This window comes from Pteronotus mesoamericanus, unplaced genomic scaffold (genome assembly GCF_021234165.1).
Source record: "Pteronotus mesoamericanus isolate MK-2021 breed Mesoamerican mustached bat unplaced genomic scaffold, CSHL_Meso_final contig_702, whole genome shotgun sequence".
Lineage (NCBI taxonomy): Eukaryota > Metazoa > Chordata > Mammalia > Chiroptera > Mormoopidae > Pteronotus > Pteronotus mesoamericanus.
Genome location: NW_026555239.1, coordinates 2,968,933 through 2,986,707, shown reverse-complemented (window position 1 = coordinate 2,986,707; position 17,775 = coordinate 2,968,933). Strand labels below are relative to the sequence as shown.

The window sequence follows — 17,775 nt, the reverse complement described above, 5'->3', positions numbered from 1 at the left end:
ACCAAGGCCACAGCAGAGGTGTGCAACAGCAAGCAGACTTTAATCGAGGGTGTAAAACCAGGGTGGCCCCAGCCTCTTTGGATACTGTAATTTCTTTTGTTCTCCGGATGTAGGGAGGAAGGAGGGCTGTTCTCTAATGAGGGCCCAGAAATCAGTCTCCATCCCCAAGCTGTTTTATGCAGACTGGTTCAGACCTTCCTCACTGATTGTCTTGAAATATTTTCAAGTTCTTCCTTCCATGAGAACAGGAGTCTTCTCATAGTCATCTGTGTTTTAAGGCACTGGGTGTCAGGGAAAGCACCTTGGAATCAAGCTGCCTTTATACTAGCTGCTCCCTCTGCCTGGGGCACTCTCCCAGTCTGCGCGCCTAGCTCCCTCGCCTCCTTCATCCTTCAAATAGTCACTCAAATATTACCTTCTCCACAAGGCACTACTGCAAACTTCTCTCTCTGCCACATGCTCCTAATCTCCTTTACTTTGTTCTATATTTTTTGTAGCTTTTATCTCTCTTTGCTTATTCTGAAGTTTGAATATGATATGCCTAGTTATATCATATAACATAATGTATATTGCCTGCATCTTAGTATTACTAGAATGTAAACTCTGTAAGAACAGGAATTTTTGTTTGTTTTTGTCACTGATCTCCCAAGCCCACAGAAATAGCACATAAAAGGCACTCAATAAATAAGTGCGTGAATGAAAAGGAAAACCTCTATTCAGATCCTGCCCTGTCATTTACTAGCCAGCTAGTTCGCCTTAGGCACTTTGCTTCCCTCCCAGCCCATTTCTTCATCTATCAGATTGGGGGCCAAGCACCCTCCTTGCTAAATTTTTCATGTAAAGTGCCCAGCAGGGTGCTCATCACAAACAAATAGTTAATAAATAGGCCAGCCACTTCACATAATTACTGCCCCTCTCAAGGTCTTCACCCTCCATCCATTATAAGCACCCTTTACTCAGGAGGGTCACTAGGCAATTAACACAGTGGAGGCTTCAGGTCTGGGGCTGTGATGAGGGGATGAGGCCATAAGGCTGTGAAAAACTTAAAGACCTCAGGACTCTCTTTCCTGTGCCAGCTGAGCTGGCTCAAGAACAGCTGGTCTCAGGCTCCTAGCAACCCCCACACTTCAATTACATAGCAGCAGAAGACCTGGAACCAATCTTCTGATCTCATGGGGAATCCGAGCCCTCCTTTGACCTACTATGCCACCTCTGACACCATCGATTTTCAAGGCCCTCTGACCACGAGGGATCAAGCCGGCAGTAGGAAAAGGGTCTCAGCACTCACCAGAACCCCACAGGTGTGTGGAGAGGATCAGGCCACTATGTGCACAGGATACTCCTCCTACTGTTTGGCTCCTATGCGATAAAAAGAAAATAACTAGGGAGCAGGTTCATCAGTCAGAGAGAGTTTAGGGCCCCAGGCTCTGGGACCAGCCTGGGTTCAAGTCCTGCCTCCACTCAATAGTTGCAAATTTGTTGGTTTCCAAAGGTCTCCAAGCTTCAGTATGCTTAGCTGTAAAGTAAAGCTATTCACAGTGCCCACTTCACTGGATGAAGTGAGGGGTTGAGTGAGATGTTTATGAAATGCCTTAGCACACTGCCTAGCACCCAACTACAGTGTTGATCATTTGCTCACTCAAAGGCCTTCACACACCAGATGAGTGCTATGGGGCCACCTTGCCAGAGGTGGCTTTGGCCAGTATGAACCCTATGAACCATGGCTGTGAGGTAGGAAGAGGTGAGATATAACTATGCCTTCACAAGTGCTCAACTCAACCAGCCAGAGAAGCAACAGCTTTCCCTAAAACCTGAAATTTTAATTTCTAATCCTAACAGACTGCCAAACAAAACTAAATCTGCAAATTCTAGTCTTCAGCTGGTAGCAAGAACTCGGGGTGGGGGCGTGTGTGTGTGTGTGTGTGTGTGTGTGTGTGTGTGTGTGACATATGTATATAATAAATAAGAATCGTAATTTATTTGTCTTCATTCACTTGACACCTGTTTACTAGACACCACCATGTCCCTTACCTTCTGCTAGGCCCTGCAGTGGGACACAGCCTCAGCTGTCAAGGAGCTCACAGGTTATGGTCGAAATGAGCATGCAAACAATCCCAACAGGATTGGCAAAGTATTTTGCCAGAAACATGCTGAGGGTGCAATACAAGCTTAGCAGAAGGGCAATTACCCTAGAAGGGGAGCTTAGAACAGGTTTCTCAGAGGAACTTCCGAGCTGTTCTGAAGGATGGAGTTGAATGCAGTGGGGAGGAAGGCAGAGCCCATACTGTGCTGTGTCTGCGTGCAGTTCTGCTTGGCCGAGTCCCACAGCGGGAGAGGTCGCTGGAGGGGCCCAGTTGGGCAGGGCCTTGAATACTAGGGTGCATAATGTGACCCACGAATGTGTGAAAACCGGGAGTTTGGACTTTATCCTGAAGGCTGTGAGGAACCTCTTTATAAGCAAGGCAAAGCCTAGCATGCTATTAGTTTAGATTTAAAATTATTCATTCCTCAAGACAGAAACATATAGTACGCATGTGCTTAATAGTGAAAAAAACTAAGTCTCCTTCTCCATCCTTTTCCCAAGCCACACAGTTCCCCAACCCAGAGGCAACCCTGTTACCACTTGATTACTTCATTATGCATTCTAGTATGGTGGAATCTGAGAATTTATATATTAAAATACTTAAAATTTTACTACGAACTACTTTTCTATTTTTTCTTCTTTATATCACATTTATAGTATTATATTGATTTTGGTTGAAATGGTGTGGAATCACATGCAATTGCCTGCAAATTTCATTCCAATGAAGTATAACTCATAACAAAATATGAGTTATAAAAGGGGGCATTCAGTCAGACGGGATTGAAAATTTCTGTAGTACATACTCCCTTAAACATGCTTTTTTCTCATTTAACAATAAGACTTAGAAGTTTTGCATAGGTGGCATGGATATACTATAGTTTATTTAAATATTTACTATTAATAAACCTATAGGTTATTTCTAATTCTGTGCTGTTAGAAACAATGAATGTAATGAAATCTTTGCACATACATCTTTATGCACACATGCAAGTACTTCTCAGGAATAGATACTGAGAAGCAAAACCACTAAATCAAGAACAGACACATTTTAACTTTTAGAAGGTACTGCTGAATTTCTTTCTAAAAATACATTCTAACTTAAACTCCCTCCAATGGTGTTTAACAAGAACCACTCCCACACATCCTTCCCAACCCTTGAGTTTTTCAGTTCTTTAAAAATACTTGTAAGTCTTTGGAAATAAAGTGTTTCTCATTTCAAGTTACACTTCCCTAACACTAGTTGAGTTGAACAAACATCTTTTCAAATGTTTCTTGGCCAGCTACTCTATTGCCTTAGTTAATAGGGAATTCATATCTTTTGTCCATTTTTCTTTTGGGTTGATTTGTAGGAGTTCATATATTTGTTTAATATTTTGTTGGAAATTACTTTCTCCAAGCCTGTTGCCTATCTTTTAACATACAGAATTTGTAAATTTCAATATAGTCAAATTTATGTTTCCCTTTATTGTTTTATTGGTTTTCATTGGTTTTGCTCTTCTTAAAGAAAGCTTTCCTATCTCTAGACATCATTTTCAATGGCTGCATAATATTTCACTGCATAAATATACCATAATTTATGAAATTCCCTCTCACTATAAGAAAGATAGGTTGTTACATCTTTTCATTAATATAAAGAATACTGTGAAAAATAACTAAGTGTTCAACTTGATATTTGTAACACATATCTTAGTGCCTATAGGACGGGGGAGGGGAGAAAGGCAGAAATCTTTTTCCACAGTCACATTCAAGGTATGCTTTTAAAAATATAGCCCAATGTCAACCATATTATTGGGGAATTAGCCCTACAAGTCTACTTCTTTTTTAGCCCATCTAATCAAGAGTTGACTCTGTTTCTAAAATATAGCCATGGAAGTAAAGCTTCACTTTCCCCCTAACATTGTCCTTTCAAAGGGTGGAGCAACTACTTGAGAAGGGCCTTTAAACACATACCTGAGTCGTCTTTCTTATCCTGACTTCAGTTTTAGGGTGCCACTTTGCTTGGTGAGTCTCCAGGCTTTACTTCACAGAAGGTGGTAAATGGGCCTGAGAAGATGAGGTGGAAGGAATAGAAGACTCATGTCCAGCAGGCTGGGCAGCCACAGATTTGTGGGACCCAGCTCTATTTCTAGTAGGTGGAAATTCATTTCTATCTGGTGGGGTTCCATATCCTGCAGGCGGGGTTCCATATCCTGCTGGTGGGGCTCCATATCTCACAGGCAGGGCTTCTGATCCTTCTGGTGGGCCTCCGTATCCGGCAGGTGGGCCTCCGTATCCTGCAGGTGGGCCTCCGTATCCGGCAGGTGGGCCTCCGTATCCTGCAGGTGGGCCTCCGTATCCGGCAGGTGGGCCTCCGTATCCTGCAGGTGGGCCTCCGTATCCTGCAGGTGGGCCTCCGTATCCGGCAGGTGGGGCTCCAGATGCCCCCAGTGGGGCTTCATATCTCACAGGTTGGGGCTCATAGACAACAACTCGGTATGCTGAGAAGAAAAGAAAAAAATCAGTAACTTATTTTTTAGCATGGACAAGGAATAAATGAGAAGGAGTAAAAAGATAAAAATTATGCTGAAGCAAACTAACACAGGAGGAGAATCAGGCTAAATAACAGTAAAGCCAGATCCTTCAGCTACCACTAGTTGAAGGCTTTATCATTTCCTGTTGTGGAGGGATTCAAATGAACATGATAACAACCCTACAGTTAAATCTCTGCCTTACTTGTAGTTGTGTACAGAGAGATATATGTTTTACTTAATAAAGTTTGTTTTGATTATGAAAAAAGTAATACATGCTTAATGAGGAATATGTATTTGGAAAATAGAGAAAAGATGAATTTTAAAAAGTCATCTATAGTGCAATTATCACATACAAAAAATATTTTAACGTATTTCTTTGTAGAATATCTTTAATACGTTCATGCAGTCATGATTATAACAACTGTACAATTTTTAAATTGGATTTTTTATTTGACATTATACAAAAATTATTTATATTATTGATGTATTTCATAAATTAAAAGCTGGACTATATTTCATTGTATGGATAGGTGCTAATAAGTTCCCCTGTTGTAGGAGAACATGTTACTTTCAAATTTCCAATTAATATTACAATAAACATGGGTTTATTTATTTCCTTGGCTACATTCTCAAAGTGCTTTAACTGGGTCAGGTAAATGGACAACTACCAAGTTATTTTGCTGTAATCCGTATTTATGTTTAAGCTAGCTAGAAAAAATTTTTAAAGAACTTTCTTAGAGATGCTCAAAGAACTAAAGGAAACTGTGGAGAAAGTCAAGAAAATGATGTGTGAACAAAATAGAAATATTGATAAAGACAGAAACCTAACAAGAAACCAAAAAGAAATTCTGGGGCTAAAAAGTAGAAAAACTGAAATGAAAAATTCACAAGAGAGGTTGAAATTTGGATTTGAAGAGGCAGAAGAAAGAATCAGGGAACGTAAGGACAGAATGGTAGAAATTGTTGAGACTGAAGAAGAGTAAGAAAATAGATTAAAGAAAAGTGAACAGAGCCTCAGGAACCAGTAGGACACCACCAAGCAGACCAACATACATACTCCAGGGAAGTCCAAGAAGAGAGAAAAGGGTTAGAAAGAATATTTGAAGAAATAATAGCTGAAACCTTCCCTAATTTGATGAAAGACATGAATATAAACATTTAAGAATCTCAACAAACTCCAGGAACTTACTTAAAGAGATCCATATCAAGACACATTATAATCAAACTTGCAAAAGCTGGAGACAAAGAGAGAATCTTGAATCAGCAAGAGTGATATGAATCATTACATGCAAGGGATCTTCAATAAGATAATCAGAAGATTTCTCATCAGAAATTTTGGAGGTCAGAAAAAAACCCCTGTCAAACAGCAATCATATCTGGCCAGGTTTCTTCAAGAGTGAGTGAAAAATTAAGACATTTCCAGATAAATAAAGGCTGAGGGTGTTCATTACCACTAGACTTTCCCTGCCAGAAATGCTTAAGGGAGTCTGGCAGGGTGAAGTGAAAGGACGTTAAACAGTAATTTGAAGCTATATGAAGAAATTAAGATCTTAATAAAGATAAATCATTGGGCAATTATAAAAGCCAACATCGTTGAGACAATAGTTTGTAATTCCATTTTTTTAAACATAATTTAAGAGACTAATGCCTTAAAAAGAATTACTAGATTATGTTTTGGGGCATACAATGTATAAAGATGTAATTTGGTGATATTAACTGAAATGTGTGAAGAAGGAACTGTAAAGGTGCAGAGTATTTATATGTTAAAGTTAAGCTGGTAAAAATTCAAATTAGCATTGCAACTTGAGGATGTTAAATGTAACCCCCATGGTAACCACAAAGAAAATAGCTATGAAATATAGACAAAAGGGAAGGAGAAAGGAATTTAAACTTTTTTCTATAAAAATATCAATTTAACCCAAAAGAAGACAATAATGCCAAGAAATGAGGGGCAGAAAAGCTATACAGTATATAGGAAATGACAGAAAGGCCTCTATTACCATAATTACTTTAAATGTAAATGGATTTAACTCTCCAATCTAAAGACAGAGATGTCTGCAACCTCCTCAGGAGCTTCCCAGTATAATCTCAATCTGGGTGCCCCTATATAGAGGGCAGGGAGAGAGCAAAGAAACAAGCAGACCACTCCACATTGGTAAGTGGCAGTTTTAAGGAATAAAGGAATTTATTTATGAGGTTGTCTTGGGTTGCTACAGGATGAGTAGATCTCTGCACCCACTTGCCAAATCTTAAAAGTTTTTATATAGAGGCCCTAACTGGATTCAGTCATATATACCATCCTGGTAGTCTCAATACCACATTTCTATGACAAGGCTTTATCCCAGGAGCTGCTTCTTGGAGCAGGAAAGGCAAGCAGAACAAAATTTAGGGGGGGGCTTTGAGAGAGGAGAAAAACAGATTGTATCTTTGTAAAAAAGACTTACGGTTTTTTAAAAATATTTTACTTATTTATTTTTAGAGAGAGGGGAAAGGAGGGAGAGAAACATTGATTGTTGCCACTACCAGCTCTCAATCCACTGAGCCACATCAGCCAGGGTGTACAAGAGACTTACTTTATATACATTGAATAGATTGAAAGCAAAAGAATGAAAAAAGACAACATAGAAAATCTTCCTAAAAAAAAAACCCCCTAAAAACCCTGGCTGGTGCGGCTCTGTTGGTTGGAGCATCGTCCTGTACACCGAAAGGCTGTGGGTTTGATTTCCATTCAGGGTACATACCTAGGTTGCTGGTTTGATCCCCTGTCAGGGTGCATATGGGAGGTGACCGATTGCTGTTTCTCTCTCACATTGATGTTTCTCTCTCTTTTTCTCTCCCCCCACCCCCAGCAATGAAAAAATGTCCTCAGGTGAGGATAAAAACATTTTTTTTAAAGAATGGAAAAGATATTACATGCAAATAGTAACCAAAAGAGAGCAAGGGCAGCTATACTATCAAGAAAAAATAGACTTTAAATTTTAGCAAATTACTAGAGACAAGAAGGAAATTACATAAGCCCTGATGGGGTAGCTCAGTTGGTTAGAGCATCATCCCAATATGCCAAGGTTGTACATTCCATCTCTGGTCAGGACGCACACAAAAATGAACCAATGAATGCATAAATCAGTGGAACAACAAATTGATCTCTTTCTCAAATCAATAAATTTTTAAAAACATTTAACATGTTTTTTTTAACATAATGAACTTTTGTTCATTAAAGAATATTATCAAGAATGTGAAAGACAACCTACCAAGTGGGGAAACAAATCACATATATGAGAAGGGATTCATATCCAGAATATATAAAGAACTCTTACAACTCAACAACAAAAATATAAATTATCCAAGTAAAAAATGAGCAAAGTACTTCAATGGATGTATCTCCAAAGAAAACATACAAATGGCCAACAAGCATAGGAAAAGATGTTCAATATCATTTGCCATTAAAGAAAAGCAAATTAAAACCACAGCCCTGGCCAAGTAGCTCGTTTGGTTGGAACATCATCCTGCTCATGGAAAGATTGCAGATTCCTTTCCTGGCTGGCATATACCTAGGTGGTGGGTTTAATCCCCTGTTGGGGCACATACAGGAGGCAGCCAGTAGATATTTCTCTCTCTCTATCTCTATCTCTTTCTCTCTCTTTCTCTCCCTCCTTCCCTCCTTCCTTCCCTCCCTCAAATCAATGCACATATCCTCAGGTTAGGATAAAAAAAATTAAAACACAATGAGATACCACCTCACACTCACTAGGATGGCTTTAATATTAAAAAAAAAACAAAAAGGAAAATAACAAATGTTGGCAAGGATATGGAGAAATAGGGACTTGTAAATTGCTGGTGGGAATATAAATTGGTGCAGGTGCTGTGGAAAACAGTTTGGTGGTTCCTCAAAAAGTTAAATACTGAATTTCGATGTGACCCAGTTATTCCAATCTTATGTAGATACTGAAGAGAAATGAAAACATATGTCCACACTGAAATCTATATACAAATGTTTATAGCAGCTTGTATTCATAATAGCCAAAAGATGGAAATAAGTGAAATGTCCATCAATGGATGAAGGGGTGAACAGATTGTGGTGTATACATAGAGTGAAATATTATTCATCCACAAAAAGAATGAAGTACTGATATATGCTACAACTTGGGTGAACCTCAGAAACATTATGCTAAGTGAGATAAGCCAAAAACAAAAGGTCACATGCTGTATGCTTACTTTTATGTATGATCTATTTGGAATAAGCAAATGCACAGAGACAAATAGCAGACTAGAGTGTAACAAAAGATGTTGGGAGAGGACGATGGGGAATCATATCTAAGTGGGGAATTATTACTTAGTGGGGCATTGTGGGGTGTTTTATGGGATGATAAAAATTTTGAAATTAGAGCTGATGAATTGTGAATATACTACATGCCACTGGATTATACATTTTTAAATAGTTGTTTTTATGGTATGTGAATTTCAACACTTTCAGACTTCTGAGTATTAGATTTCAATAACCCTTAAAAACTAATGTAGCTATTAAGGTTACAAATAAGTCTCCTTCAGTTGTATACTAAACTAAAAGCCAATGGATATGCACGTTGTGCTCCAAGGAGAATCCAGGAAATAGCCCACATTGGGGGGTCTGTTGACAGCCTAGTAGGAGGCCCTTTGTGGCTTACCAGTAGGCAGTCAACAGCATTTGAGAATCAATGACTTATCACATCCCAGGAATATAACTCAGCAGCTGTGGACAGGCACAACTGTTAAAGGACAGAGGGCATAAAACCCAGGGCTGGGGTTCTTAGTGAGGTTGAAGGGCATGTTGCAAGCTTGGTGGCTATGCTTGTGTGAAATGGGAAAGGAGAAGTAAAAAAGAGCATACATTTTCTGTTCAGGCTGTAAGCAGGAGGTAAAAGTTCCCACTAATGGGAGTTGCCCAAGTATGTTCCATGTTTGTATATTATAATTAAAAGTAAGCCTGAAACTTGCTGGCTTGCCATTGGGTTTCAGTCTAGAAATGAAGTCGTGGACTCAACCATTTTCCAACCCCCAAACCTTCAGTGATTCTCTGCAGCAGAGTCGGAGGCACGCTGGCAGTGAATAGATCTCTGAGCCCCTGGCATACTGTCCCACCTCCCAGGAAGAGCCTCCCCGCCACACCGTACCTGGACAAGGCAGCCGTTGGTTACACCTCAGACTCTCCTGCCCAGTAGTGATAAGCAGTCCTGAAGTGTCAAACCAGTAATTTATACTTCTAAGTGGAACTCCTTGGGCAGCTGAGAAGACAAATTTGGCAAAATAGGGACTCTTTAATTCTTTTAAAGGGCTTGGAAATCTCTAGTATATGATAAACATTCAATAAATGTTAGCTAGTATTATTAGGCCTAAAATTAAACTCATTTCCTCTCCAACTAAGACTTATATTCTTGACCATGGTTTATAGCATATGATCCAGTCGGTCCCCTAAGTTAGAAACGTCACTCCATCCTTCTGTGTGTCCCAGCACTTTGTCCATGTCTCTACTCCAGCACGTCCTATAAGATAGGACAACATGTTTGCATATGTCTGTCTCTACTAGACTGTGCTTGCCTTAACTAGACTGAAGTTGGAGGTGGAAGGCAAGGGACAAAGGGACAGGGCATTCCAGACAGAGCAAATATCATGAAGACTCAGAGATGAGAGAACAAGGCACAAAGAAATCCAGTTGGATTGAAGTACAAAAGGTAAGAGAGTGAAGAGCATGGAGTGAGGCTAGACTGAATAAAATATATCATAAAAATTATTTGTATTCAGCCCTGACTGGTGTGGCTCAATGGGTTGAGTGCCAGCCTGCAAACCAAAGGGTTGCCGGTTCAATTCCAAGTCAGGGCACAGGCCTGGGCTGCGGGCCTGGTCCCCCGGTGGCGGGGGGACGGGGTGGTGCGTGTGAGAGACAACCACACATTAATGTTTCTCTCCCTCTCTTTCTCCATCCCTTCCCCTCTCTCTAAAACCAAATAAATAAAATATTTTTAAAAATATTTGTATTCAAAGTTTGAAAGAGTTCTCTGGTACATCCATTAGAGCACAATGGCATCATAAAAGAAAACATGGGATCATCGACCAAATGTGAAGTCATGTTCTAAAGCTTGACAGTACCTCTTCCCTCTTTTCATTGAACATGGGGACTAAGACTAAGAGAAACAAAAGCAAAGCCAGAAATGACAAAATACATGTCAGAGAAGAGGAGCTCAGGCAACTGGGGCTCCCTGATGTGAAAAAGACTAGTCAATGATATCTGAGACCAGCACTTAGACGGGCAAAAGATTAGCAGGTAAAATTAGTCATCTGATTGTAAGCTCCTGCTAGATTGCAATTCCTTTCAGACAGGTAGGGACTTAATAATCTTTGTGTTCCCAGCACATAGCACTGTACTTGGCAGAGTAGGTAGGCTCAGGAAATGCCTGCTGAATACTTGTGCAACTACCAAGTGTCTAATCACAGAGACCAGAAAATCTTAACTGGGTAACAGTCCTGCCTCAATTCCAAAGCCTCAAAACCCCAAAGTGCTTAATAGCTTTATCGTTTTTGCTCACCAGCAGAGGCAGCTTTCATCAGCAACTGGGAAAACTGGATGGCACCTCCTCTTCTGAAAGATAACTTAAAAGTAGCCTGTCCTTCCCAGCCACCTGGGGAAGAAATGGCACACACTCACTAAGATGTAGGCTGGCACAGCTGGTAACTGAAGGACTACTGCAAACACTGAGAGAAAGACCCATTACCCAAACAAGCAGGGCAGCTTTCTTTTGTTCAAATTCCAACAAAAACCTTCTGGAAGATTTTGAGGAAAAAAATACACTTCTGAGTGTAAACACTTACCACCTGGGGCTGCCTGAATGGTTCCTTTAATGTAGTTGGCAGAAAAGATTGGTTGTTCAATGGTGCAGTTACTCATCAGATCAAATGGCATCATAAAAGAAAACATGGGATCATTGACCGAGTGTGAAGTCACAAAGATCACCTAAGAGAGGAAAGAAACCTTGGGAATGAAACACAAATTCCATTGGAAAAAATTCCATTTTATATGTCTGGGTTGAGACATATAAAAGCAATTCTAAGGTCAAGATTGTTTTGGCATCCTGGCCTAATTGAGAAGCATTACCCATTTTCTTCTATCATTCTTCAACACAGAAAATCTCAAAGTGCAAATGTTTTGAAACATTTTGAAACTCAATGATCAACCACTCTCCATTTTAAGGCAAACAAATGTAAAGTTAATTAGATAAAAGTAGAAGCAGAAGGAGAAATTACCCGGTATGAAGTGAGAAACAATGTTCCCCTCTTCGTACCACTAAAGAGATTAGATCCCTCTGGTTGCCGTGGGAAGGAGAGGTCCACATCACAAGAATGCATCAAGACACTGCAGAAAAGAAAAGGTAGACAGTATACAATTTAAAATTACATAAAGTGACAAACATAAATCTCTTAGCACAGCGCCCAGCCTAGAGCAAACACTCAATAAATGTTAGCTGCTGCTACTACTACTACCTTTATTGACATAAAAAGAATTTAAATGATTTTACTCTCTGACAATTCACAATTATTTTTCTCCCTCTTTATCTCTGGATTCATTGTATTATCAAAGCTACTTGTATTCTTACTGTTTATTCATTAATTCTTATACTTCTTATGCAGTAACTATCAATTACTATGCTAATGGCCCTGGCCAGGTAGCTGAGTTGGTTAGAGCGTGGTCCTGATACACCACAGTTGCTGGTTCAGTCTCCAGTCAGGACACATACAAGAAGCAACCAATGAATGTATAAATTAGTGGAAGAACAAATCAATGTTTCTCTCTTGTTTTCTCTCTCAAATCAATTTTTTAAAAAGCACCGTGCTGATGTAAATGTTAAAGAAGGTAAAGTATGCAGAATGCTCCAGAATCCTCTGACATGTTGTTCCTTCAGCCTTCCATGTTCTCCCCTCACTCTTAACCTGAAAAACCTGGATTCATCCTACTCTCATTCATAGTATCCTATTGTTTTTTTTTCTTTCTTAGTAACTATTATATGTGTTGATTTGTTCAATATCTTTCCTAAAGATTATTAAGGGCAATGTCTGCCTTCTTTGCCACTTTAGTCCTAGCAAACAGTGGGTGCTACTAGTATTTATTGAATGAACAAATTAAAACATGAATACAGGTAATAACACAAGCAACATATGACATACATCACATAAATGGCACAAAAAGGTCAAGGCAACTAAGTGAAAGGAGAGATTAGTCTGGGTTGAAGTAATTAGGAGAGACTTTATAGAAAGGTTGAAATATGAGCTGATTCTTAAGGGGTGAATGGTATTTCAGCAGGCAGAGGTGAAGGTAGGGGGCAATCACGATGGAAACCAAACAGTATTCATGGAGGTGTAGGCAGCGTTAGTAGAGGTACACCGTAGAAAGTAAACTACATTTGGGAGCAATGTGGACTCACTGAAACTGTGTGGAAGTAAGGTCGGGAGAAATAGTGACAAAAAGCTGGAAAGCCATGCTGAAACTAGAGCTTAAAGATATCATTTAATAGACAAGGAAGAAGTGTGAGCTGCAGCTGTTACAGCAGGATAGTCACATGATCAAGGGGGTGGTGGTATATACAGGGACCGGTTTAAGAGTTCCTAAAATAGAAGAGGGTGTGGAGGGGATAAATGGTGATGGGGGAAAAAAAGATTTCCTAAAATAATCCTGACACAAGATAATAAGAATTGAAACTAGAGTGGTAGTAAGTGGATAAAAAAAAGGATTTTTTAGGACTATGAAAAAACAGGATGTCAACAAAAAGAGGGGAATAAGGAACTCCAAAAGTCAGTCCAGAACCCTAGACTCTAATCAAAAGTGTACAACAACTGAGGAAATGTTTAATGAAGAAAAAAACTATAGATGAATATCCCTGAAAAAGCCTGATGCAAAAATCCTCAACAAAATACTAGTGAACTGAATATAACAGCACATTAGAAGGATGATATACCACAACCAAGTGGCATTTATTCCTGGAATGCAAGACTGGTTCAACATATGAAAATCAATCAATGTAATAGAAACAGAACTACAATATGATTCAGCAATCCCACTTCCTGGTATATATTCAAAGGAAATGAAAACAGGATATCAAAGTGATATCTGTATTCCTATGTTCATTGCCACATTACTCATAATAGTCAAGATATAGAAACAACTTAAGTGTCTGTCAATGAATGAATGAAGGAGTATATATACAGAAATAGATATATCATAAAATATTATTCAGTCACGAGAAAGAAGGAAATCCTGTCACATGTTAGCTACAACATGGATAAACCTGGAAAGAGAGATATATTGTATGATCTCACTTGTATGTGAAACTTAAAAAGAAAAAAGTTCGCCCTGGCTGATATGGCTCAGTGGGTTGATCACCGGCCTGCTAACCAAGGGGTCGCTGGTTCGATTCCCAGTCAGGGCACATGCCTAGCTTGTGGGCCAGGTCCCCGGTAGGGGACACATGAGAGGCAACCACACGTTGATGTTTCTCTCCTCTTCCCCCCTCTGTTCCTTTCTCTGTGAAAATAAATAAAATATTTTTTTAAGTTAAATGCTAGATGCAAAGAATAGAATAGTAATTACCAGGGGGTCTCAGGGGATGGGGGTAATGGGAAGGTGTTGGTCAAAGGTTCAAATTTGTAGTTATGTAGGATGAATAAATCTAGAGATTTAATATACAGTCATGATGACTATACTTAGTAAAACTGTATTGAACACTGAAAATATGCTAAGAGAATAGATTTCAGCTGTACTCATCACATAAAAATGGTAAGCATTGACTGTAGTAATCATTTCACTAAGTATATGTACATCAAATCATTATGCTGTACATCTTAAATATATGCAAGTTTTCTTTTTAATGGTAAAGCAGAGAAATTTTCTATTATGTTTTTTACTACATCAACAAATGAACTTAGTAAAAATGGAGAAAATTTATAAACCAAGAAATTTGCCAAAGACATATAAATAGCACATAACCATAGGGAAAAAAAGGTAAGTTCACTAGCAATAATTTTTTTTAAAGTTTCCATTATGCACATGTCAGACCAGCAGTGATATCGCAAATTAACACCAGGTGTTGGCGACAGTGTGGTGAAATGGTCACTCAGAGTACTGAGAGGAATGTGAATTGATATAATTCCACAGGGTGATTTTGCAAAAAAATATATATTTCTATATACTTCCATATGTTTAATATTTTTGACAAGAGTCTTTATATTATAAAAATATATTTTAAATCTTTTTGATTAAAGTCTATATCTTCTGATCCCACAATTCCACTTTTGGAATACATCCCAAAAAAACATTCAGACAATTGTGCAAAGATAAGTCTTCAAAAATGTTCATTGAAGCAATATTTATAGCAATGACAATTAAAACCAGAATATCCTAGATAGGGGCTTAAGCAAAGATTTATGCATACTAGAATATTGGCCATTGAAAATAATAATGTAGATTTAGATACTGGAATTCATTCTCAATATATTGATAAGTGAGAATGTGTATTTTTTCATAGGAGAAAGTGAAAAAGGATACATAACAAAATGTAAACAGCAGTAGATGTTGGAATCTAGGGTAATTTAAATTTTTTCTAATTTTTCTACAATAAATACACACAAAATTAACTGCACAAATTTTAGAATATGAGTTTTAAAAAAAAGAAAGAAAGAAACCTCAATGTCTTCCATTTTTACCAGTGTAGTCTATCCATTACATTTGTGAATCCTCAGCTGGGATGGGAAAAACATCTCCACAAAACACAGCCAAGCTGTGATGAAGTTCTCAAGTGCGCATTGTCAACAGGCAGAAGTCAAAATATAATCTATCTTCTCCCTCTCAAGATATTTCTTTAAAGTGGTTTCTATGCAGGAAGCCACAGCCCGGACAAGACCTTCTTTGATTAAGGAGAAAGCAGAGAAGCAGTCCTTTCCCTTTTTGAGGGACAGTGGGAGCAGAGGCCTTAACGTCCAGCACCTAAATTGAAACCCAAATCAAAGCTCTTGCACATGGCACTGGCCATGCAATGCGGGGCAAATCACTTTTCTTTGTTTCAGTTTCCCACCCGTGAAATGGGGCAAATACTACTGTTCCTCATTGTGAACAGAGCGGTTTTAAGTATAAAATTCTCACAACAGTGCTTGGCTATGATGACGTACTCAAGAGCATAGAATGGACCCCAAAAAAGATCATTCAAAGGGTCACAAAATTGATTATCTTTTCTTTTCTTTTTTTTTTTTTTTTAATGACTCGTTTTTTGCCTCCGAGACACAAGACAGTGAAGCAGGGAGACAAACCGGTAGGTAGCCCGAGTGAGAAGACACCGAGAGGTCAGATCAGAAGTGCTCCGTGGCACAGTCACGGGCACAGAGGACAAAGAGGTCTGGGCCAGTGCGGGCGAAGCCGCCGCGGTCAGAGCGCGAGCAGCCGTCCCCGACTATAAATATGAGGAAAGCAGCGGAGGTCCTTCGGGAGCAAGGGAGGACGCACAGCCTTGGCGACGCGAGAAAATATGTCAGGAAAATAGTCGGGGAAAGGAAGCATGCAAAAAAGATCTGGACATCAGCATTTGGAACTGTCTTAAAGGATCTTTCCGACACACGCACTCCAAGCGGCTTAGGTGCGCTCAGTCCCACTCGAGCGCAGCGTTGGCTTTCGGGGCGGCACTGGCTTTCCGGCGACCGCAAAAGAAACGAGGGCAAGCCGAGCGGAGAGGAACAATGATTAAAGGAGCTCGGCGGGGAGGCTGGCAGGACTCTGTGAGAAACTGGGGGCCGGGGAATTAAGGGGGGGAGTGGAGGCAGGAGGTGGGGAGGTGAAAACCTACTCCCTCCAGACAGCGTGATGGCGGCCCGGGGAGGGGCGGGCAGCGACGCCGCAGGCACCGCTCGAAGTGACAGGTGCAAACGCCCTGAGAGGCTGAGGGAACTCCATTCTTCCTAGGAGTCACATTTTTCGGTCCAGATCTTCATAAACGTCAGGCTTCTCCCTCGCTCGGGCCAAGAAGAAAGGGGGCTTCGGGAAGCTCGGAGGGCAAGGAGAGGCCCCCGATAGATTAGGATCTTTCTAGAATGATCCGCTCACATGCCTCTCTCAGCCTCCTTAAGTCCAGGACCTTGTTCCCTCGAGTGGAGGGAGTGGCGTGGCCACAGCTGTCACCCTACAAAGGTCGCGAGCCCATCCCCCAAACGGCAGCTGCACGCCACCCGCAGTGGCGGTGGGACTGCCCACCGCCGCCAGGGAGCTCTCGTCTTCTGAGGCAGCGCGCCCCTCACTCCCACGCGGTCCTGACACACCGGGAGGCGGCGCGCTCCTGCCAGCTTCTCACACACAGCAGGAGTGCTTCCGCCCTTCACCTGTGCAAAGCCACACGCTCCCGCTCGCGTCCCCTCCGCAACCCGGAGCTCCCGCGAGGCGGCGCACGCGCACTATCATCAGAGAGGGAGCTAAGTGCGAAGCCTTGGAAAAGGCGGGAAAGTCCCTGATTCGTTGAGAGTTCGCAAGACGCCACTATACCCAGCCTGTCTCCCCCCTCCTCCGACAGTACCCTGGGCTTCCCCTCAGGCACCTTTCGCCATCAGGGATGATGGCCCCTCGGCGGTTTTCGGTGTGGTTCTGGTTCACCGCCATCTTGCTCCGGGTCCCTCCTGCCGCCCCTTAGATGGGAAGGGGCGGGGCCTGCGCCAAGCCATGGGGCGGGGCTGTAAAGCAGAGGGAGGAGATTATGGCGCAAAGATAGGGGTGGGGCGAGGGAGCACAAGGGAGGAATGAGTGGGTAGGCAAGGCGGCTGGCCCCTGGGGCTACAGTGGTCAGAGGACCAGGCTGAGTCAGAGTTGAGACAGCACATGAAGGGAAGGGGGCGGGTCCAGGGAATTGATTCCGCCCGCAGGTGAGTGGCCTTTACGACCCCCACGTGCCCACTTGGCCACTGCATCATCAGCATGCAGTTGAACTGACCCTGTCAGGACTTAAAAGCAGTTAAGTTTCCTGAGTCTTCCCTGGCTCTGGTCAGGAAGCTCCGAACCTTTGGAGAAAGAATCTAGAATAATTCCATTCCCCTAAGGCGAAAACTTCCGTCCTCCAGAGAAAGCCTGGAATCAGAGCCGGTTTCTTATGAGGTTGTATACAGAACAGGGCGTGAGCTGGCCCACGA

General features: G+C 41.1%; 1 protein-coding gene across 1 annotated transcript; it reads right to left on the bottom strand.

Moving 5' to 3' along the window:
* Positions 1-4,022: 4,022 nt before the first annotated feature.
* Positions 4,023-17,251, bottom strand: WBP2NL (WBP2 N-terminal like). The gene is made up of 6 exons (XM_054582558.1): positions 17,190-17,251; positions 11,869-11,977; positions 11,437-11,578; positions 11,154-11,246; positions 9,744-9,854; positions 4,023-4,551 (listed from the first exon to the last, which is right to left on the bottom strand). Exons 1-6 carry the CDS (start codon positions 17,249-17,251, stop codon positions 4,100-4,102), a joined length of 969 nt encoding a protein of 322 aa, XP_054438533.1. The 3' UTR covers positions 4,023-4,099.
* Positions 17,252-17,775: the final 524 nt, after the last annotated feature.